General features: G+C 36.5%; 5 protein-coding genes and 1 non-coding gene across 6 annotated transcripts; 4 read left to right on the forward strand and 2 right to left on the reverse strand.

The window, feature by feature from the left end:
• The first annotated feature begins 66 nt into the window (after window positions 1-66).
• Window positions 67-5278, forward strand: LOC111458346 (nuclear pore complex protein NUP88-like). The gene is made up of 9 exons (XM_023100943.1): window positions 67-457; window positions 630-784; window positions 972-1094; window positions 1506-1650; window positions 2243-2304; window positions 2579-2792; window positions 2956-3897; window positions 4028-4277; window positions 4724-5278. Exons 1-9 carry the CDS (start codon window positions 176-178, stop codon window positions 4993-4995), a joined length of 2445 nt encoding a protein of 814 aa, XP_022956711.1. The 5' UTR covers window positions 67-175; the 3' UTR covers window positions 4996-5278.
• On the reverse strand, window positions 5240-9333 carry LOC111458347 (cytochrome P450 90A1). Its single transcript, XM_023100944.1, has 8 exons — window positions 8681-9333; window positions 8161-8310; window positions 7825-8070; window positions 6191-6280; window positions 6033-6111; window positions 5838-5947; window positions 5621-5748; window positions 5240-5537 (listed from the first exon to the last, which is right to left on the reverse strand). The coding sequence occupies exons 1-8, from the start codon at window positions 9203-9205 to the stop codon at window positions 5375-5377; spliced, it is 1491 nt and encodes a 496-aa protein (XP_022956712.1). The 5' UTR covers window positions 9206-9333; the 3' UTR covers window positions 5240-5374.
• Window positions 9334-13535: 4202 nt separating this feature from the next.
• Window positions 13536-15062, forward strand: LOC111458348 (protein yippee-like). Its single transcript, XM_023100945.1, has 5 exons — window positions 13536-13873; window positions 13995-14038; window positions 14537-14645; window positions 14726-14781; window positions 14850-15062. The coding sequence occupies exons 1-5, from the start codon at window positions 13778-13780 to the stop codon at window positions 14935-14937; spliced, it is 393 nt and encodes a 130-aa protein (XP_022956713.1). The 5' UTR covers window positions 13536-13777; the 3' UTR covers window positions 14938-15062.
• A 512-nt stretch (window positions 15063-15574) lies between these two features.
• TRNAC-GCA lies at window positions 15575-15646 on the forward strand. Its single transcript has one exon. It is a non-coding gene; the product is annotated as a tRNA-Cys (tRNA).
• A 317-nt stretch (window positions 15647-15963) lies between these two features.
• On the reverse strand, window positions 15964-18747 carry LOC111458812 (syntaxin-31). The gene is made up of 6 exons (XM_023101633.1): window positions 18405-18747; window positions 17685-17935; window positions 17431-17570; window positions 17278-17316; window positions 16601-16798; window positions 15964-16410 (listed from the first exon to the last, which is right to left on the reverse strand). Exons 1-6 carry the CDS (start codon window positions 18628-18630, stop codon window positions 16254-16256), a joined length of 1011 nt encoding a protein of 336 aa, XP_022957401.1. The 5' UTR covers window positions 18631-18747; the 3' UTR covers window positions 15964-16253.
• A 306-nt stretch (window positions 18748-19053) lies between these two features.
• Window positions 19054-21335, forward strand: LOC111458814 (60S acidic ribosomal protein P0). The gene is made up of 5 exons (XM_023101636.1): window positions 19054-19526; window positions 19662-19730; window positions 20374-20472; window positions 20546-20938; window positions 21024-21335. The coding sequence occupies exons 1-5, from the start codon at window positions 19269-19271 to the stop codon at window positions 21165-21167; spliced, it is 963 nt and encodes a 320-aa protein (XP_022957404.1). The 5' UTR covers window positions 19054-19268; the 3' UTR covers window positions 21168-21335.
• The last annotated feature ends 27 nt before the right edge of the window (window positions 21336-21362 follow it).

Here is a 21362-nt window from a genome sequence, read left to right on the forward strand (position 1 = left end):
TCGAGTTCCAATTTTTCTTTATAAACTAAGGTTAATATTTTGAAAGTACATGAACCAGAACGACGCCGTTTAAAGCAGACACCCCTCCAGAACGAAAAATAGAGGTTACTGAGACGAACAGAGCACTCACCGGAATCGAAAGCAAAATTGGCGGTATTAACATTCCCAAACGACAATGAGGTACAATTTCGACCTGAACGAAGCTGATTCTGATCCGCGTCGATCTCTAATCCCCAAACTAGACGTCGATTGGGTTCCTCTCACGACTCACCCCGTTTTCACTCCCTCCGCCGTCGACTATGGCGGTTCTGCTGCTCCGCCTCTCAGAAATCTTCTGGCCTGGGATGGTGCCTCTCGTCTCTATTTCTGGGACTCCACCAAACTCTGCTTGCACCGGATTTCCATCCGCCTCGGAGAACCCGAACCCACCTCCGTCCTCGCCGCTTCCCCCTCTAAAGTCAGTTCTACTTTCCTCTTTGTGAAGAGATATGTTATAGTTCTGTAACAAGTGTTAGAAAGAGAGCAGACTTGAGAATTTGTAGGGCAAACCCTTTTGTTCTGAAAGGTTCTGTATCATGTTTTCTCCCATTTTTCTAGTCTTTCTTCATAATCTCAATTGCTTTGAATAGGTGCTGCAACCCGATGTACAGCTCGACTTTGTGGTGCATAAGATTTCTATCAATAAGAATGGATCGGCATTGGCCCTTGTGGGTCCTGGTGGGTTGTGCATAATGCACCTCTACGGTCACAGTTCTACCAGAGATAACAACACTATCATCTGTAGGTGAGGAAGAGCTAACAGCTGAGTTAATGATTCAAGTTTGATTTCCATCAATTGTAGCTTTTGTTTATGTTAAATTGCAAAATATTCATACGTTTTATTCGTTTGTTTTCCATTTTTATGTATAAAGGATGTCATAACATGTTTTCCACCTTGTTCTTCCTGAAAGAGTCTTCTAATTTTCTTACAGGACTGTTAGAGTTGGTCCGCAAATCTACTATGGTGGTCATGATGTCATACGCACGCTTCAAGTTTCTTGGCACCCATATAGCAACTTCCACCTTGGAATCCTTTCATCTGATTCTGTTTTCAGGTTATTACGTTTCCTGAATAAAGAAATTATATGCACCCTTGATTTCTTGTGGGCTAGCTTATAGAAAAAAAACATTTAATTTCTTTTTAGTGTTATTGCTGATTTCTTTTGGCTAATCTTGTTTTTATTTCATGTTCTCCATGAGCGCTTACAAAATCTTGTTGCTGCTAGTCAACTAGGAAGGAAAGTAGAATTTTGTTCATAATTGTTTTTTCTTGAGGCTTATGAACGGTTCAATAATGAGAAGGAGAGATGGATGCTGCTTATCTTCCCCTCGCACAGATTAGTAATTTGTCTAGGTTTGCTCCAACGTGCTGGTCGATTAACCAAAACAATCCAATTCCTTCAAAAAATTTCCTTTCCTCAACATCTGATCTGGGTGCTTTTTTGTTTAACGTCTTTTCCTTTCAGGCTTTTCAATCTGTCTTCGGATATTGTGCAACCAGAGCAAGAATATTATATACAGCCAGTGGAACCTGGTCAATCTAATAATGCCACTTCAATCTGTCCGGTTGGTTTTTCATTTGGGGGAGATCACTTGTGGGACAAGTTCAGTGTAAGTTCATTAACTGGAGATTTGAAATTTCGATGATAGAACGTTTTCTCTTTATAGTGATGAAAACTTATCTTAGTATCTTTCCCTTTTTTTCTTGCCCAGATATTTAATTTGAGCGTTCTAATTTTTCGATGATTTCTTCCATGTTGTGGTTTCACATAAATTAAAAGTTCTTCTACCAAGAAAAAAACATGACCTAAAAGATCAAACCTATTTTTTGGGACATTTTAGGAATATCCACATATAACTTTCTGTGCTGTCCGTTTGGTGCTCCACTGTGCTTCAAGAATCAGTAATCTCAAGCCAGATTACATTTTTATATATTGCTATGTATTGACTTGTAGGCATTAAGAATATTTGAGTAACCCTAATGTGTAGGATCTGAAATCTGATGTAATACTACTTTGACACAATTGTACAACTTATAGAACATATCCTGTTCAAGTAAGGTCGTGATGTTAGTACTACTTCTCAATGCATGAAAAACTCTTGCTTTCTTTTTTACAACTTGGTGGGTGGCTAAGATTCCTCTGTGAAACAGCCCAAGGATCAACATTATGATTATAAAAAAGCTTACACACTATATCTGCAGGTGTTTGTTTTATTCAGTGATGGTTCAATTTACATCCTCTGCCCAGTTGTTCCATTTAAAAGGTATCGACTTTGGATCATGAATATTCAATTAGAATTATCAGAGACAGACTTATTTCTTTGGTTTTCATTCTTCAAATATTTTGTCCTTTGAAAGTGGGTCGAGGTGAGATTCAGAGAGGACAGTTTTCCCAATATGGAGTAATAAATAATGGGTGGAATGCACCAAGAAAATCTCCCTCCACTGCAGCCTACTAAAAGTTCTGATTAGCGCCTTCTAGTTTCTTATAGAACTATATACGTTACCATCTCTAAGGGATTGTTTTGTCCTCAACAGTGTTTACGTGTGGGAATCTATATTGGAGATTTACAATGATGCTCAGTCTTCTGGGCTAAAATCAGCCAATCCAACGGCTGTCAGTAATTCTAGTCTTGCAATTTCTTGGTTGGAAGAAACTTTTCCAAATTTAGTTCGAGCACCAGATGGAGGAGATATGTCAGTGATAGTTGCCCATCCTTGTGCTTTATTTGATGCGTCAATTGCATTGCAGGTATGAATTATGAGACATTTTCAATGCATGCAGTTGGGAGTTGGCCACTATATATATGTGTGTCATTATCAAAAGTTTAGTTGTATGGCATGTGCATGGGTTGCAGTATACTCTCAGTACCGGGTCTTGGAATCCTTAATCTTCATATCACATGTTCTTCCAGGGGCCTTTGTGGAGAGCATGTAATAATGGAAATGAAGAAGATATATCAATTAAAGGTGCAGAATGTGAAGGAGGTGCAGTAAGTTTGCTGTATAATCTAATCAGTAAAGACTCAGTTCTCGTGACAGCATGGAGTGGTGGGCAACTGCAGATAGATGCCCTTGCAGATGAAGTTCAACCTGTCTGGAACGTTGGTAGTTCTCCACGTGTACGTGTTGATCCGAATGACAATATTCTTGGTCTTGGTATGATATGCGAATTGATTACAGGGAAGCTCTCAAAGGTGAAGCTTGATCAACCACTTGATCATACAGTTTGGTTGGGGCTTCCACCCCCTTTGCTGAGACTGGCTATAGTAGATCTGGCCCTTCCAAAAAAAATGGAGAGAGATTCTCTTATAACGATGTTTGTTGATAAACTTATGGATCAAAGAATTTTTGCTCTTCACAATGGAGGTATAGACTCGATTATATTGCATTTTCTTCCATTCACAAGTCAAAGCAGAGGACAGGACCCGATAATGAGAACTCCCTCTGTGCATTCTGTTCTGAATACCTGCTGCCAGGGAGACACCTCCAACCCATTTCCACTTTGTGGTTTTGCCTCGTTATCTGATTCATTTGGATACTCTTGGATTGTGGGAGTCACCTTTTCTCAAGAATGCATTGTCCTAGAGATGAAGACTTGGAACCTTCTAGTCCCAGTTCAGGTTAGCAATTTCCTAAATGAGGGACAATCAGCTGCAGCAGTGACAGGGGAGAAAAGTGAAAGCGAAAGATCTGAAATTATAAGCAAAGATCTTCTTGGCGGACCTAAGGTAGTTCTCCTTCCTCAGTCATCATCAAATATGCGTTCTGTGACTGCCGATTCCATTGAAGGTCGGTCCATGCTTCATCAGTATTTCAAGCTCTTCCATGAAAATTATGTGGAGTATGCACACTCGGTAATTGCAATTTACTGCAGAACTATGAAGTGTTTATCAACTACTGTAGATAATTTAGTTAGTTTAGCGCTCCTTATGTGTAACATCTAAACTTCCCCTATCCTTCCTCTCTTCTACTTCCCCCATGTAGGTGTACTATGAGCTCAAGCAGCATGGGCCCAGGTTGAAGAGATTAAATGACGATCAGCAAACTCGTTTAAGAGAGGCACAACAAAAGCTCTTAAAAGTAGAGGGTAAACAGCAAGTATTGGACGACAGGATAGAAAGTGCTATCAAACTGCACAATGTTCTGGAAGAGCGGATACATCGGTTGAAGAACTTGCCAGGAGCTCACAAAAAGCCGTTGTCCAAAGCAGAAAGAGAGTTTAAATCTACACTTGGTAATAAATTCTCACTTCAGTACTTCAATTTGTTTGATTGGTTGATTTCTTAGACTAAATAAAGTGATTTGATATGAATTTTGGAACAAAGAAAAGTAGTTTTAAGCCAATTAAAAAAACTTTTCGATGTTTTCAAACGGGTTGGTTACGTAGTTAAACATTTTACTTTTTAAGTGAAATATGTAACTAGTTCTTCTAGACACGCATAGTTTTAGTTGGGGCAGAGCCAAATTAATCAAGTTCTGTTCAGTTGAAAATTGACTTGTTGCTCTCCTTTTGATAGTGCAACGCTGTCACGTATCACCGTTCTTAGTCCTGCTGTACTTTGAGTAATCAAAAAGATATAGGCAGCTGAACTATGTTGAGGGTGAAGGGTTGACAAATTTTCACATGATAATTGCTTTTTAGTTTTAAACAAAGTGATAGATATTCTTTGTTGCCTCCAGACCACTTTACAGGCGTTGAGTTGGACGCTTTGCGTATTTCAATGGATACAGTAACTGCAAGACTAAGGAGGTTTAAAAATTCTTCAAAGAACAACAACAATGGAGTGAATCAACAACAGAAAATGTACAGGAGAAGCACATATGTTCAAGGCTCTCAGATCTCCCAACTCAAATCATCGCTTGAGAAACTCTCCCTCCTCAACGCTGAGAACACTAAAAAGGTTAAGCTAGTTGAATCTGCCATAAAAAGCAAGGAGAGGAACGGATACTGATACTCATATCTTTTCTCTGTATTTGAATGTATAAATGGTGTTGCAATTGACGTCTCTGACTAATACTGTAAAGAAGACTGTGTCAGACCCCAAAAACTGCAGACTCAAGTCAAATCATCTGAATTTTGAAGCCTGGAGAACCTCTGGGCAGAAGATATGTGGGTGGGTGGGTAGAAGAAGCCAGTGTTTGATTGGCTACAAAAATTGGTACTCTTGGAGAAGGGGCCGAGAGAAGTGATATATATATATAATTTTTGTATTGGCAATTCATTGGCTTGTACTACTTGAGTAGCTCCATATTGTGTGTATTTAATCAAAACTTATTAATTTAGCATATAATCTTATTCATACAAGATGAAGAGAAACATTAGACTCCCCTCTACATATTGAAACCTGACTCGACTCGACTCGCCTCGCCTCCCTTAATGTGTGTGGTGGATGAGTGTGTAGTGTCATTCTTCCGCGTCACATAGATAGGATAGCGCTTCTGTGTTCTTGTTGTTGGGAAAAATACCAACTTATCATCTTCTGCTGGAACCCAACTGAAATGCGGATTGATTATTAGTTAGTAGAGTTGCATGTTGAAAGTGTATTTTGATTGAAGGCAGGGAGAGATGAATATAACCTGAATTGAGTGACGAGATGATGAAGGAAAACAGAGAGCTCGACTCTGGCAAGCTCATAACCAGGGCATAGTCTGGGACCTCCTCCGAAGGGCGTAAAAGCATTAAGCGTGGTGGAGCCGGAGCTAGTCTGGTGGGTTGGGTTGCATAGAAGTTAGGATTTGAGTATTGAGAGGAGGAAGGAGAGATGTTGTTGATTAGATTGTTTGTAGATTGTACCTTTTGCCATCTCCATGGGTTAAAAGAGCGAGCATCTTTGAAGTGATCATGGTCCAAATGTACTGCACGAAATGACGCAAAAACCTTCCATCCCTTTGGAATTGTATACCCTGGATCAATATTTATTTAGTTTAGATGGTGGACTAAAATATTAAAAATTTGAATGAATATGATAGAAGTAAAGTAGTTGGTTACCTTTGATATTTACGTCGGTGATTGCCCTCCTAAACACGCCGCTGATGATGTTGGCAACTCGTAATGTTTCATTGACAACCTTTTAAGTAGAAGAAAAAAGAGGAAGGCATGAACGAAAGAGAAAAGAAAGATTTGAAAAGGTACGGGTGGAGACTCACACATTGGGTGAAAGGCATGGACTTGTAATCATTCCATTGAAGGCGTTGGTGTGATTGCTTGTTCCTTGCTTTGATTTGGTGGTGCTCTTCCTGTCCACCATAACAGTGTTTTGAGTAGTAAAGAGGAAAAGGGTTAAAGAAGTAAAAGGGCACGTGAGGCGCAGAGACAGGGAAAGCGAGATGGCAATCCTAGGTATGATTTTGGACGGTCTGATCCAGTTCCACGTTGAGTGGTGTAGAGCTTGTTGTAGGGAGCCCACACCAAGAGAGATAGGATCATCCCCACGTAAAGGAAGGGTATTTTGGTGATTTCCACAGACAGAACAGAGTGGTCAAACTTCAAAGCGTGCTCAGAGAAAAAGAAGAAAAACAGCACAGAGCTGGCTGTGCCTCTCTTGGCTTTTGTTTTTATTTTTTATTTATTTTTCTAAATTGAGATACATCATTTCATTTGCTTTTGTATTATTGTATTTTGATAAATTTTTAGTTTGGAAGGTCTGTGAAATGTAGTTTTTAAAATAATAATAAAAGTATTTTAAAAAAAAAAAAGAAAAAGAAATGAGGGAATAATAATGTCCAATGGGTAAAAAGGGGAGAAGGGGAGTGTGTAAGCTTTTTTACTCTTTATGTAATGCAAAGTAAAGTAAAGTAATGTATTGTAATGTAATGTAATGTACTTACCTTCCCTTATCTTCACTTTCACTTTTTCACCCTTTTTTTAAAAAAATAAATAATAAAATTAATTGAAACTCCTCCTCCTCCTCTTTCTCTTTCAAAAGCATTGCTACAAAATTACTTCTTTTAGAAAAAGTCAAAACCCACTAAAAGTTAAGTTTTTTTTTCTTTTTTTCTTTTTTACTCCTCAAAAATTACTCTCCAAATTTCCACTCGAGACTTGTTTTTTAGTTTCATAAGAAAATAAAATAAAAGATATGAATGTGTGGCAGCATATTTTTTTAATATTGTAAATAAATATTTTAAAAAATATGATAAACAAATGTATCCTTCTATTTAAAAGCATGAAATTTCAATTTTTTATTTCCTATTTTTGAAATCTGAGAGTGTTCAAAGATTTCAGAAGTAGAAAGCAGGAGAGGGAGAAAGTAAATTATAAAATTCTGAATTTTGCTTTTTTTAATTAAAAATAAAAAGAAGAGAGAGAAACTAAATAATAATTAAATATCCAAGTAGGATCTAGGGTTCGAGAATTTTATGGAGTTAGGGAGGAATCTAGACTTCTATTTATTTTCATATATTCCTATTTCTTTTTAATGCTTATTTACTCATTTACAAAACTACCAATCAAATTAAGTACTTAAAACTATTAATTATCTTTTCATACGTCTCAATTTAACTTATTACATATATATATATATATATATTAAAAATTAAATTATGAGTAGATGGGTATAAAAAATTCATTATTTTTTTCCTATAAAATTAATATAAATCATTAAACATATACTAATTAAAAAAAAAAAAAAGGGAATTTGCGATAATGGATATGAGGTTGAGAGTGAGAGAAAGAAAAGAAAAAAACGATTGATTTTGCAGTTTTCAGCCCCACAATCGGATTATTACTTTTTCCCTAGAGAAACGAAACGAAAATAAAAAAAATGGTGGCCGGAAAGTACCTGTAATTGGGCCAAAGCCAGCGGCGTCTCGGTGAGAAACTTGACGGCGAGGGTCATGGTGGTTGACGTGGTTTCATATCCAGCGACCAGTAGAGCCAATAAGAAATCGACTATTTGGTCGTCGGAGAGGGCGTCTTCTCCGGCGAGGAGCGCTCCAAGCATGTCCTTCTTCCTCTCTCCCTCCTTGCTCTCTTTCCTCCGCTGCCGCACCACCGTCCCCAATTGCTCCGCCACTTTCTCACGTGCCTAACCCTCCAAATTTTGTAAGTTTAGATTATTTATTTATTTATTTAGTTAAAAGAGTGGGTAAATTTGAAAAAGGTGAAAAAGATTTACCTGGATGGCTCGACGGTAAGTAGAGGAGAAGAGAGGGAAAGGGACGGTAAAAAAGCCTTCGATGACAAGAAGGTATTCTTTCATCAGATTTTGAGTCCATTCACACCGATCAAAGCTCATCAATTGCTTCACTGCTAACTCAAACGTTATCTGAATTTTTTTTTAAAATAAAATAAAATATATTATTTTTAATTTACAACAACACAAACATAATAATTAAAACAACGGCCGAAACAATAATTAAAAAAGTTTGCATGATCTGTACTGCAAATTTTTATTTTTATTTTTATTTTTTTTCTTTTTCTTTTTTGTTTGTGTGTTTGTTGCTAACGTGCGCCATGGAATTTCTTGGGAGGCCCCCGACGAATGAGCAGACCAAAGGAATGAATCTGCTAACGTGAACTGACCTGTTATGTTTTGGAGTTGGTTCGTTTTAATAATCATAATTTTTCTTTTTCTATATTTTTTTTTTAATAATAAAAGAATGGAATTTGAGAGGGTGGAGTGGTTTTGTGGGTACCTTCTTAGCCTCCTCCATGAGGAAGATCCGGCCGGTCCAAGACTCCAAATTGAGGCGAATCAACCGGTCCACATCGACCAAAAGATGATCCCTAATAATGGAAGAATTCCCGAAGCTCATAGTCAAAGAATGCATTCTCTTATGTAAACTCCCTTTCATCACCAACAAAGAGTGCTTCCCAAGCAGGTTGGAAATCGAACCCGGGTAGCTGCACTCGAAAAGCTTCTCCTCATTCTGAAGAATGAACCGGTTCGTCTCCCAATCCGCCGAGAAAACCGTCGGCTCTCCAAACACGTGGGTTGTAAAAACCGGTCCGAATCGTCGGACACGCTCGTCGATGAAGGGTTCGGGGTTCTCGGTCTTGTAAGCGGAGATGAGTTGAAGAGACTCTCCGATGAAGGGAAGGCCGAGTGTCCCCGGTGGCAGCCTGACACGCCGGAATCTCGCCGGGCGGAGAAAGAGAAAGAGAAACAGAGAAGAGGCGAAAACAGAGGAAAAGAAGAGGAGAAAAAAGAAAAAGGCCATGGGGACTGAATTGAAATAGAATTGGGGGAAATGGGGTTTAGAGGAAATTGGGAGACATGGAGGGGTATAAATAAAAAAGGGGGATTTTTAGAGAGAGAAGGTGGGGAATTGTTGTTTTCAAGGGGGGAAATGGGGGATGAGACAGAGGCACACGGGTGGTATTACTGATAAACAGAGGAGTAAGAAATAAGGAAGAAAAAGAAGAGAGAGCAAAAAAAGGTTCTTTTTTTTTCCTTCCAGAGGGAAAATGAATGTCGGATTTTCTTTTTTATCTGACACCTTTTGTCTAATTCTTTCTTTTTTTTTCTTTTATTCTTTTGTCTAATTTCGAACTTCTTAATCAACTGCGCCATGTTTAAGTTGATTAGCTTTAAAAGTGGAAGAAGATGAAAAGAAAAAGTTAGAAGAGGAGTGGGATGCAATGATAGAGGTTGATTTATGTCATGTTCAATCACATGGTTTCCCCCAATTGGAGAAACATCAAACTTTCTTTCTTCTCACCCAAACAAAAGAAAGAAATAAATAAATCAATGAAGGAATGAAAGGGTTGATTAAATTATTATGATCACATGTTTATGCATGTATTTAGTGGTAGGTGATGCTCTGTATTCAAACACTTCTTTTGAGGATTATCCTTGTTTATTGTAATTCTGTTTGTATGGTTTATAGGAATGTGCAGGCCTAATGGGGGAAGCCTATTGTGAACCCTACAAACTTCATGAATACAGATTCTGCTCCATTTTGACAGACCTTATATCCTCTCTCTGCCCTCTGTTATACCTCCATTGGAGCATTCTTTTGGCATCCTTCGTTTCTTCTTCATCATTATCGCCTTTCAAAATACTCTCTCCATACATATTCAATGCATTTCCCTCCACCTTATTCTACTCACCAAATTTTGTTTTACGTTCACAGTAGAAGAGTATGAAACGGTAACCACTTATGTCTCACATTCGGAATTTGAATTCAGTATTTATGTACTTCGACCTTCTCTTATATCTCCTGCGACATTATTACATTACTTACTTTTCGTTTATAATACTAAAAACTATTCTCATGAACTAACACGAGACAATTAAAATGTAATGTTACTTTACATCTTTTGAATGAAACCAAACGCAAAATTGAAGACAATATTATATATGCCAAGAATGCCTCAAATTGGTAAAGGAATAAAGGGTTTATTATTGAAAAAGAAAAAAGAAAGAAATGAATTAAGTAATTAATTTTTTTAAAAAGACATGGATGACACGGAACCATAGGTACTAGGTTGGTCCATTATGTTCGTAATGTTATTTTGATAAGACTAGAATTACTTACTGCCTCTATTAGTAACTAACAAGTAAATTTACTAGAAGTTAAAAAAGATGGTTAAATTGGTAAAGGGTTTGGTATGGTGACATATACATTGATAGTGAACTACAACCATATTCAATAATTCATCAAATTGACATAAAAAAAAAGTCGAGGCATTAAAACGAAAACCCCATAAAAATTGACCCACCAATCCTTACCAATATATTGGTTGGTACGGGTCCGTGCTCTTATGGGAGTCGCATTGTCTTCTAGCTTAGGGTACATGCCCTACCATCCCCCCATCTCTCTCCTCTCTCTCTCTCTCTCAAAGATACCCTTTTAATTTATTTTTTTTTTAATATTCCAAGTCAATACAAATTACCTCCTTAAATTCTACCATTCTTTGGGTTGGAGGGCGATCTAAGATAGTTATCGTCCTTTTAAGTTTTTCACATTCTAATAGATATACCAACTTTCTAAACTCATTCCTCAACACACGGTTGCATTAGAGAGATTTGAATACTCAACAATCCAAAAAGCTCTCAATCCATTTGAAAGAACGAAGTCCCTCTGCCAACACGAATGGCTTGTGCTGAATTTCCAAGTCAACCTACGAGACGTAGGCTGCCCATGTAAAAATTTATTTTTTAAGTTTTTCATCTAATTTTTAAATTAAAGAATTTTATATAAATAATAATAATAATAAAAGTACCCTTTTATCCTTTGGCAGAGGAGTTTTATTATTATTTAATTTTTTTTGTAGAATAATTTGAAGAAAAAATAGGATTAAATTATGCATATCCTGATTTAGAAGCTTTTTTTTTTATGTATATAAGTAGGTGGAAATTATAGGTTTTATTTTAGAACTATTTGTTTGCATATTCCTAGATATTCATCATTTAATTATTCCCAACTAAAACAATAAAAATAAAAATAAAAATATAACAATAATGAAGTAGGGTCAATCTCAAAAGATTAGCTAAGGTGGTTGGGAATATGATAAATATATAAATATTTGATTTTGCAATACAATTATTTCAGAAATATTAGTTCACCCAAAATTATCTCACTCCATAAGCTAATACTCAAACGTTTTCATAAATTTGAGAAATTTCCAAACATTTTGTTTGTTTGTATTATTATTGTTATAAAATAAATAAAACAAAAATTGAACCCAAAAATAAAAGGATTAAAATCATATAAATTTCATTCCTTATATAGGAACTTGACATCAGAATTATAATATAAAGTAGGAGGACAATTAGATAGGTAGCTCTTACACTACCTTTCCTTTCGCCAACGTGGGACACTCATAATTCAATTGTATGTTGCATCTTGCCGACACAAAAATGTCCTCGTTTTAATACACTTAATAATTATTTTAATTTTATTCTTTTTTTTTTCTTCGTTTTTTAGTACAATAAATAAAAAGTAAAACCACAATAAATTTATAATTAAACATGAACTTAGAAATGTTGGAGCTAATTTAGTATAATTTGTAAAGTTTAGACTTATTTGTTTGGTAAAAAATGGTGGTTAGAATTTGTAGCATGTGGTGTAAAGGTAGAATTGATAAACAAAATAAATAAATAAAAAGGACCACAAAATCTTTCATAAAATCTTGTGGCAAAAACATTTATTCCCTCTGTAAATGGGACCAAAATTATTTATTCTTTCCCATCTAATTTATTATCACACACCCCTTCATTGGGTTTATATAGTTCAATTCATTTTAGGTAATTATGTAATTAAATTCTATTTTAAATAGAATAATAATAATAATAAAAGTGGAGAGGGTAGGAGACAGGAGGTGTGAAGCACGCGTGTGTAACTGAATAAGGTTTCAGCGATACACATCAACGTCATTCAATATTTTACCAACATGCGTATGTTTATGTCTTTCCTTTCGTATTTAACACTTTCCAGTGCCCTCCCCTCTTTCTTCACTCCTGTCACACCTGCACTGCACGTGTGCCCCCCGCCCCCCACTCCCCTTATTTTATCTTTTTTATTTTCTTCCCCTTTTAATTCTTTATTTCTTACGTCATCCACATCCTATATTTTACCTTCTTTTTTATTTTATCAAAAAATAATACATCAACAAATGTTTAATGAAAAAAAAAAAAAAAAAACATGTCATAAACTGCACACCACTCTTTTTCTTCCCAACATTATTGACAAAATCATTCATTTTCATATAACGTGTGGTTTGAAGTTGAATGTACAATGTAAACTTAACACGACACGATGTGAAAGATCATTGAATTAAATTTAACATGTTTAAACGAATGGAAAATGATGAGATCTAAAGTTGGTCGACAAAGTTTGATTAATTAGCGGACTAAGGAGAGATATAGAAACCCTAACGTTGTGTAATATAATGGATGTTTGGATTGGTTTGTGAATAGAAAACATAAAACATAATTTAAGATCTGGAGAGAGATATCAAAGGGGAATTAGAAAGGAGATTATGTTGGGATTAAGGGGGAAGTTGGGAGGAAATGGAAGATTAATCATATATATATATATATAATATAATATAATATAATATAATATAATATGTGATGTTGGAAGCCACATGACCATCACTTTCTGTCTTTAAGAGGACAAAGGGATTGAGATGGAAACATGTGGACATGATGGGGTTTTCACCTTTATTTTAATATTTATTTTTATTTTTATTTATATAACTTTTCCCAATCTCTCTCTTTCTCTATGTTTCAATAATGGCGATGTATTTGATATTTGTAATAATATATGTGCAAATAATTTAAATAATAAAATTTAATCACGGTTCTTTTATTTAGCCCAACAAGCCCAATCAAATTGTGGCCCATTTATATTTTCTAAAACGAACATTTTTGAAAAGACACACCCTTTAAAAGATTCACATTTATTATTCTTGCTAGTACACATTCAAAAAAAACTTTTTATTTTTAACGCTAGATTGAATTTATATGATAAAACATAAATAAATATAAATGCTTATGTTAATTAATTTAAATATATATATATATATATATTTTCGAGGATTGGATGTTTTTGGAATGTAGTGTTACAAAATTATCTCCTTCTTCACTCACAATCCACAAAGCCCCCTTTTACATTGGAATCGAGTACAGAAGAACACAAAACCCAGAAAGAAGATCCAGAAGCTACCATTGATTCTTCAGTCCTCTGGCTGACCCTTCTGCCTAATCTTTTTCGATTTCTCATTCTGGGTTCTGCTTTGATTGCTTTCCCACACAATCTGTGGGAAGCTTAGGCTTTAGAGCTATGGGGAGATTGTTTGTGGTGAATCTGGAAGGGCAGATCTATAGCTGCAAGTACTGCCGGACCCATCTTGCTCTTTACCACGATATCATTTCCAAGGTTTACCTGTGTTCTTTTTGTACCTGCCTTCATTTGTTTTGAGTTTACATATTACTTGTTCTTCTGGATTCGGATGTTTTGCCATTCTGACTTCATGTACTGTTTATGTTGTTCTATTCAGTCCTTCCACTGCAGGCATGGGAAAGCTTACCTCTTCAATAAGGTGTAAGTCCTTCATTTTAGAGATTGGAACTGATTAACAAATCCCCTCCCCCAACTGCCTTTGTGTACCCCATGTTTGGGTTGTGGGTTTATAATATGTAAAACTCAGTATATAATAATACAAAAGGTACTTTTCATATGCTTGGATTGGATTGGATTGGATTGGATTGGATTGATCAGAACTTTATAAGGGGGGTAGCAAACTCATAGCTCTGGTTACCAAACATTTGATTTCTAACCTATAAGTCAAACAGATCCTAAGAATTTGACACTTCCAAGAGGGGTGTCTGTATTACTGCTTCTGTCATTGATCCACGGGCTTTATCTTTGTTGCATACAGAGGTTAATATTTCATAACAGAACTCATGGGTTCCATGGGATTACTTAGGAGAGTGGTTTTACTGGAATTCCATCCATTCTGTAGTTACAAAAACTATATCAATGAATGAATCCTTACCCAATTGTGACAGAGTAGGTTGTGATTGTGAAAGTTTATGGCAGGGTAAATGTGTGGTTGGGGAAGATAGAAGAGAGATTGATGATGACAGGGATGCATACAGTAGCTGATCTATTCTGTGTGGGGTGTGGATCAATCGTGGGATGGAAATATGTAAGAACATCAAACTGTTTTTGCTTCTTACGTCTCCTCTATTCACTCATTCATTCATTCATTCCTATGCTTTCTTTCAGGAGACTGCCCATGAAAAGAGCCAGAAATACAAGGAGGGGAAATTTGTACTTGAGAGGTCAGTACCCAGAGAAATCATTTGGCACTTTCTTTTAGGAATTTGAGACATACTTATAGTTTGAGCAGGGTCAAGGTTGTGGGAGCTGATGAAAGCAGGCTGTGGGGGAGTCATGAAGCAGATGCTGGTGGAAGCGAGGAGGGCGAAGATGTTTGATTACTGTATGTTGTATATACCCAATTGTAAATTCTGCATACCCTAAGAACCTTCTGGTTTTGAACTTAAATTCTGTGTTCATGCTGGGCTGAGATTTATTGAATAAATTGTATCTCCTAAATTAATTAATACACTATGAACACAATACTACAAAGGATGTTCTACATGTTATAACTTTTTTTTTTTTTTTTTTTAAATTTTCTCGTTGATGCCTGATGATCCTTTATTCGATTCTTAAATTTAGTTTTTTTTTTTTTTTTAATTTTCTCGTTGATGCCTGATGATCCTTTATTCGATTCTTAAATTTAGCTTGAATCTTTATAACTTTTCAACTGTATCCTTATACAGAAAAAATTATTTATCATTAAATTATTTTTATAACATATTTAGACATTTGAACATGTCATTCCAATGTTATTAATAGTCCCAACATCTTTTGGATTACAAATTTAATCTACATTAATACAAAATTTTCAAAACATATAATTTTAAATTTGAAAATTAATATTAACATTATTAAATACGTGTTATCATACCACGCTTTAGTACTCGAGTTGGGAAAGAACATTGTAAATAAAGTGGTACTTCTAGTTTTATTTAAAATATATAATTAATATTTAAGAAGATTAACAGAAATGGGTCCATAGCTCAGTGGTAGAGCATTTGACTGCAGATCAAGAGGTCACCGGTTCGAACCCGGTTGGGCCCTTCTTTAAGAACATTCGTTTTTCCTTTTGTTTTCGCCGTGGACACGTTTCTTTATTTTGCTCTAAGTTGTTCAAAATGCATTTGATATTATATTTATAAGTAGTAAAGGTATTTGTAGTTTTCCAAGCTAAATATATGGTTGCATTTGGTAAACCATTAATATTTACAATATTATATGATATCTAATATATATATATATATATCATGTCATACATATTTTAATTTTGACAAAAATGAAATGCGTTTACTAAAAAAAAAAAAAATGTTTTTATAGATTCTGATATGTGCACAAACAAATCCAAAATAAGGCCAAAGAGATTGAGTTTATAATCCCAAGCAGTAATTTGATATACCATGCCAAATCCAAACTCTCACGATACAGTATATATGCTTCTTTGTGTGGAAATATAAACAAATTGCTGCGTTCTTGTACACGGTCAACTTTATAGAACCCCATAAACAAAAGGAATGGCCTTGAATCTACAGAAGATGGGGGCCAACTAATAGCACAATCAAACTCATGATAAGTGTATACTTAGATGGAGATGGAGAAAGCCACGTATTACCGTCAGCAAAAGTGTTAGAAGTAGGGTTTGGGAGCTGATGTTTTATGCCAAGAAAATAAAGAGCATCAAGAAGATTATCAAAATGGCAAATAGTTTTATAAGAAGCCATCTATTTGATGATATCTGGTTAAGATGCCTTAAAAGAGCACTCCGAGCACCTTCTACGTTTGCCAATGATTCATCCATATTGTCATCAATCCTGATGATCAACCAACAACCAAACTTAATTCAGAGTATGGAAATTTCAGTTGGGCTTCACATGCACAAGATTGAAGACTAGCAAATAAATGAGAAGTAATCGATGGCGTGAAGATCGGATACCCAAGCAAGCAGAGAAACATTCGGTTTTTGTTTTCCCCACAAGAAACAGCTAAGCAAGGACATAATACCTGATAGCAAGTTCTCCTTGATGTGCTACCATTGTGGCAAGATGTGTAAAAATTCCACTGAGTTCTGAAATGGTGGATTCCACATTATGGAGAGCAACGGCACGACTTTGGGAATAATTTTCCTGCCTAGGAACCATCTGCTGTAACATTGACAACTCCATTTGCTGTGATGGGGTGTTCTCAACAGCTAACCTTCGTCTGACTTAACAAGGCACAATACAAATAGTTATGGACAAGCAGATTAATCTACCGCACTGCACCTACTGTACTGTTTCAATTAAAATTAACCAAGCAACCAGATCCAGTTTTCAAAAAGGAAACCAACATCAGGATAAACAAAATTGCAAAAAGTTAAAAAGACGTTAAGGAAAGATGGCATTGAAATCAATGCAATAAGAAACCATTTGAAGATCATGTCTATGATTGGTATGCAGGTTAAGATGGCAAACATATTTGGGTACAGCAATATGACAAAATCCCTCGCATGTATTATATTGGTGAAGGTGGTAACCCTGCAACTTTCTTACCAATCATTACTACGCATCAAATGTATAGATAAAAAGAACACCAACTGCATGGATATATGACTGAAATACTAATTTCAACCATGTATGTGACTTTCCAGCTCGTCAAGAACAAGAAAAACACAGGGCATGCTTAGTAGCAATGAAACAAACCTCAATTGACCCCCAGCTTGAGCTCCATTTGATGATAATCTGATAAGAAAACAAAGCACAAGAACCTAAGGTATCAGAAAACAGAAAAAGAAAAATTTATTCCGTCTCTTGAATTAGAAGCAATATTTGCATGTCACTTCAATGAATACTCACAAAGATGATTGGGCACTTCCAGATGTGTTACTTGACCAAGGTGGAGGTTGCGTTACAGTTTTGGCTTGATTTTGAAAAGGACTTTCTCTGGTTGCATTTGCAGAAAATATTTGTCTCCGGCTCTCATTGGCCTTGATATTCTGTAATTTTTTTAAAAAAATTGTAATTAGAACTTAGAATTATAAACTTAAATATTTAGGAAGCTAAAGTTGAGTATGCATGGGACATGTTATATCGATTTGTTTCAGACAGACCTCTGTTCTTGTAGTTAGCACATCTTGAAGCCGTTTTGTAGCTCCCATAAGTCTGCTCTTCAGGTCATCACAGACAGCTGTTGAATGAACAACTCTATCCTCTGAATAATTCCCCTCTGCTATCTCCATGTTCTGGATTGTTTGCAAATCTGTGATAGCTACATTCAAGGAGGTAATATCATTCTTAATCAAAGCAGTCATTTCCTGAATTTCCCTGATTGGGTCATCAAACATTGATGATCTTTTTGCCACTGCAAAGTTCAGAGTGATAAAAAAAGGGCCTTCATTAGTCGTAAGAACCACTTATTAATTCAACCAGTATTCACTCTACAGCTAAATAAGATCAAATGAAAAGAGGCAAAAGATAGAGAAAATCAGTGTAATTGAGGATCATGATCACAAAACAAAAATGAAATTCGGCGAAAACAATACTTCGATCAATACAAAGTACTCGAGTTTAAATGTTCATTATATAGATAGCAAGATTTCAGACAAACAAACGTATCGAAAATATTTCACCACTTATGGAGGATCATCAAGAATGGAAACGAGATTCACAATACCCCAATTGCTAAGTTACAAAAAATTCAACCCGAAAACCATCCATATCTGAACCATTTAATAAATATTCCAGGAACCAAACAGATCTGGAAAAGATACTCGCAGCAAAGGGTGGTAAATTATAATCGTAGTTCGAGAAGGGTAACGAAAAATGCATACACTGAGCAAGCCTCACAATCTTCTGAGAGGTTTCTTGGATTCCCAATCCAATACGCGAGGCCTTCTTGCTGAATTCCGATCGTAAAATAGCCGGCGATCTGGAGGGCGTGGACACCGATGGTTCATTTTGAGCTAAATTGACGGCGGCTGTGGCTACGCCGATCTTCTTCAGCGTCTCCGACAGTGACCGAAACTCCGACGTCCGATCACGATATACGGAAGCCATTTGCCGATGCCGTCGCCGTTGCCAGTGCTACTGGAAAATCAAGGCATGGGATTGAAATTGATGAACGTTCTTTAGCTAGACATACCTGTCGCAACACATCACACGCCTTGATCGGTGCTGCTTTGGACATTCGCTGGCCAACGGCGACGGTGGGTGAATGTAATGGGCTTGGGCCGATCTCTAAAACCTAAACCTTTTTGTACAAAGCCCAAATGAATCTTCCGCCGACAACCTTCAAGGTATAAACACTACTAATGGGCTTTTAAGTATAAGCCACTTTTAGTGGGCTTTTGTACAAAATGAAGAAGCCCATTAAGCGTCGAGACCCAAAATATTGAAGCCTCCAACAATGAACATTGACCGTCGGATCTAGGTTAAATCAAAACCCAAACCTCCAAATCAAGTATATAAAGCGAACCAGCGCCCACTTTCATCTTCCATCAGCCTGCTAAGCTCCCCAGGAGTTGTCCAAAACCCTAGAAAAACTTCTTAGCACAACAGAGGTTAAAGAGACGGCATAGCTTCGCTGTCCGCCTTGACAGAGCCACTAGCTTCTTCTTGGCCCTCGGTTTTGCTTCTCTTCTTTCTTTTATAGACATTTTTGTTGTATCTTCGATTTTCATCACAAACACATTTCAATGGCTGTGAAACCCACCAAGGCTGAAAAGAAGGTCGCTTACGACTCCAAGCTTTGCCAGCTCCTCGATGAGTACAGTCAGGTCTTGATTGTGGCCGCTGACAATGTTGGATCTAACCAGCTCCAGAACATTAGGAAGGGTCTTCGTGGTGACTCTGTTGTGCTCATGGGTAAAAATACCATGATGAAGCGGTCTGTGAGGATTCACGCTGAGAACACTGGAAACAAGGCTTACCTCAATCTTCTTCCTCTTCTTGTGGTAAGTGTTGCAATGGGTATTATATTGTGGTTTGAGTTTCCAATACTTTGTTGTTATCGTTTTTCTCGAGGCCCTGCTTGCTAATTATCTTCGCAAATGAAGCTTTTGACACAGTACCTTCGTTTGTTGTAATAGGGAAACGTTGGTTTGATCTTCACCAAGGGTGATTTGAAGGAAGTCAGTGAGGAGGTTGCCAAATACAAGGTCTGTAGTTTACTAGAACAAACAAATTAGTTCTGAGATTTTGAGTATTATTTTTTTAGTGTTGTATGAAAATCTAACATAATGAATGTTTCCTCTCACGAGTTTATCGATTATCGTTTTGTTATGAATGTCGTTCACACTTTCATGTTCTTTCTGTCAAATGATACATATTTTAAGCGTAAAATACATCGAACTTGATCTTTTATCTTTATAAATCCTTGTCTTATTTATTTTTAATGTCTATCTGGTTTAAAAACGGTATATATTGTTAAAAAAATTTATATTTGACATATGTGTTCTTGTCACCCTGTTCGTGTGCGTTCATGTCTATTCATGCTTCTTTGGTTTGTAAACAATGATATTTCGGAATTATGAACTTGGGAGTTGCGAACGTATTCTTTTTTTGAAGTTTACTGTCATTTTTCTGTCTTGTCTCGGATTATTTGGTTGCTAATGTAGCTGAAGTTGCAGTTTTTGTTTTGGCAATATCTTCCTTGTTGTTTTTTAGGTTCTGGTTTGTATTAGCATTTCATAGACCATCTATTGTCATCAGTTTGCATTTTTTATCTAAAATGATTTAGGAATGGTAATCATTTTTCCAGAATTGGTTTTTTGCATTCTTACGTTTTCTGTACTTGTGCAGGTTGGAGCCCCTGCTCGTGTTGGTTTGGTTGCTCCCATTGATGTCATCGTCCCACCAGGCAACACAGGGCTTGATCCATCTCAGACCTCTTTCTTCCAGGTTTGTGAATTTGATTACTTAGTAATCCTTTTCTATGAATGGACTCTGAGCTTTTGAATTCTTCTTCTTGCAGGTTCTTAATATCCCAACTAAGATTAACAAGGGTACTGTCGAAATTATCACTCCTGTGGAACTTATTAAGAAGGGTGAGAAGGTTGGATCTTCTGAGGCCGCTCTCCTTGCCAAGCTCGGAATTAGGCCATTCTCGTATGGTCTTGTGGTACTCTCTGTTTATGACAATGGATCTGTCTTCAGCCCTGAGGTGCTTGATCTGACTGAGGATGATCTCCTGGAGAAATTTGCAATGGGTGTTTCCATGGTCACATCCTTGTCTTTGGCCGTTTCATACCCAACTCTGGCTGCTGCACCACACATGCTCATCAATGCATACAAAAATCTTCTTGCTGTTGCAGTTGCTACTGACTACTCCTTCCCTCAGGCTGAGAAAGTTAAAGAGTATCTCGAGGTATGTTGTCCATTTTTATGTTCTTTGGCTTGGTTTAAAATGCTAATGACAAAATCACCAATTGCTGTTCTTTTTACTTGTACAGGATCCTAGTAAGTTTGCTGTCGCTGTGGCCGTGTCTGCTGCTGATTCTGGCGCTGCCCCTGCTGCTGCTGCAGCTGTGGAGGAGAAGAAGGAAGAGCCAGCAGAAGAGTCTGACGACGACATGGGTTTCAGCTTGTTTGATTAATCTGTACGTTAGAGATATAGTAGCTTTTGTGTTTTGCGTCTTTTAGACTCACAAATTGGAGTTTCCATTATGTTTTTCGGAGTTGTATTTTTCAGCTGAATTATTTTAGGTTTTCGTCAAATGGATTTGCTTAAATTTTGAGATTTTTTATGGTTTTCGTTCTTTATTTTTGATCATTTTTTTAATCCGTTTCTT

The sequence above is a fragment of the Cucurbita moschata genome, unplaced genomic scaffold, assembly GCF_002738365.1.
Source record: "Cucurbita moschata cultivar Rifu unplaced genomic scaffold, Cmos_1.0 Cmo_Scf00021, whole genome shotgun sequence".
Taxonomy (NCBI): domain Eukaryota; kingdom Viridiplantae; phylum Streptophyta; class Magnoliopsida; order Cucurbitales; family Cucurbitaceae; genus Cucurbita; species Cucurbita moschata.

Bases quoted from the DNA above. Each gene is read 5' to 3' on its own strand.
- LOC111458346 (XM_023100943.1), top strand. From the start codon at position 176: ATGAGGTACAATTTCGACCTGAACGAAGCTGATTCTGATCCGCGTCGA. The intron at 785-971 runs GTGAGGAAGAGC...ATTTTCTTACAG, and splicing joins AACAACACTATCATCTGTAG to GACTGTTAGAGTTGGTCCGC. The intron at 1,095-1,505 runs GTTATTACGTTT...TTTTCCTTTCAG, and splicing joins TCATCTGATTCTGTTTTCAG to GCTTTTCAATCTGTCTTCGG.
- LOC111458347 (XM_023100944.1), bottom strand. From the start codon at position 9,205: ATGGCCTTTTTCTTTTTTCTCCTCTTCTTTTCCTCTGTTTTCGCCTCT. The intron at 8,071-8,160 runs GTAAATCTTTTT...TTGGAGGGTTAG, and splicing joins CTTACCGTCGAGCCATCCAG to GCACGTGAGAAAGTGGCGGA. The intron at 6,281-7,824 runs GTACTTTCCGGC...TATGGTGGACAG, and splicing joins TGGCTTTGGCCCAATTACAG to GAAGAGCACCACCAAATCAA.
- LOC111458348 (XM_023100945.1), top strand. From the start codon at position 13,778: ATGGGGAGATTGTTTGTGGTGAATCTGGAAGGGCAGATCTATAGCTGC. The intron at 13,874-13,994 runs GTTTACCTGTGT...TGTTCTATTCAG, and splicing joins ACCACGATATCATTTCCAAG to TCCTTCCACTGCAGGCATGG. The intron at 14,782-14,849 runs GTCAGTACCCAG...TAGTTTGAGCAG, and splicing joins GGGAAATTTGTACTTGAGAG to GGTCAAGGTTGTGGGAGCTG.
- LOC111458812 (XM_023101633.1), bottom strand. From the start codon at position 18,630: ATGGCTTCCGTATATCGTGATCGGACGTCGGAGTTTCGGTCACTGTCG. The intron at 17,571-17,684 runs GTCTGTCTGAAA...AAAAAATTACAG, and splicing joins TGCTAACTACAAGAACAGAG to AATATCAAGGCCAATGAGAG. The intron at 16,411-16,600 runs GTATTATGTCCT...GTTGATCATCAG, and splicing joins CAAGGAGAACTTGCTATCAG to GATTGATGACAATATGGATG.
- LOC111458814 (XM_023101636.1), top strand. From the start codon at position 19,269: ATGGCTGTGAAACCCACCAAGGCTGAAAAGAAGGTCGCTTACGACTCC. The intron at 19,527-19,661 runs GTAAGTGTTGCA...TTGTTGTAATAG, and splicing joins ATCTTCTTCCTCTTCTTGTG to GGAAACGTTGGTTTGATCTT. The intron at 20,939-21,023 runs GTATGTTGTCCA...TTACTTGTACAG, and splicing joins AAGTTAAAGAGTATCTCGAG to GATCCTAGTAAGTTTGCTGT.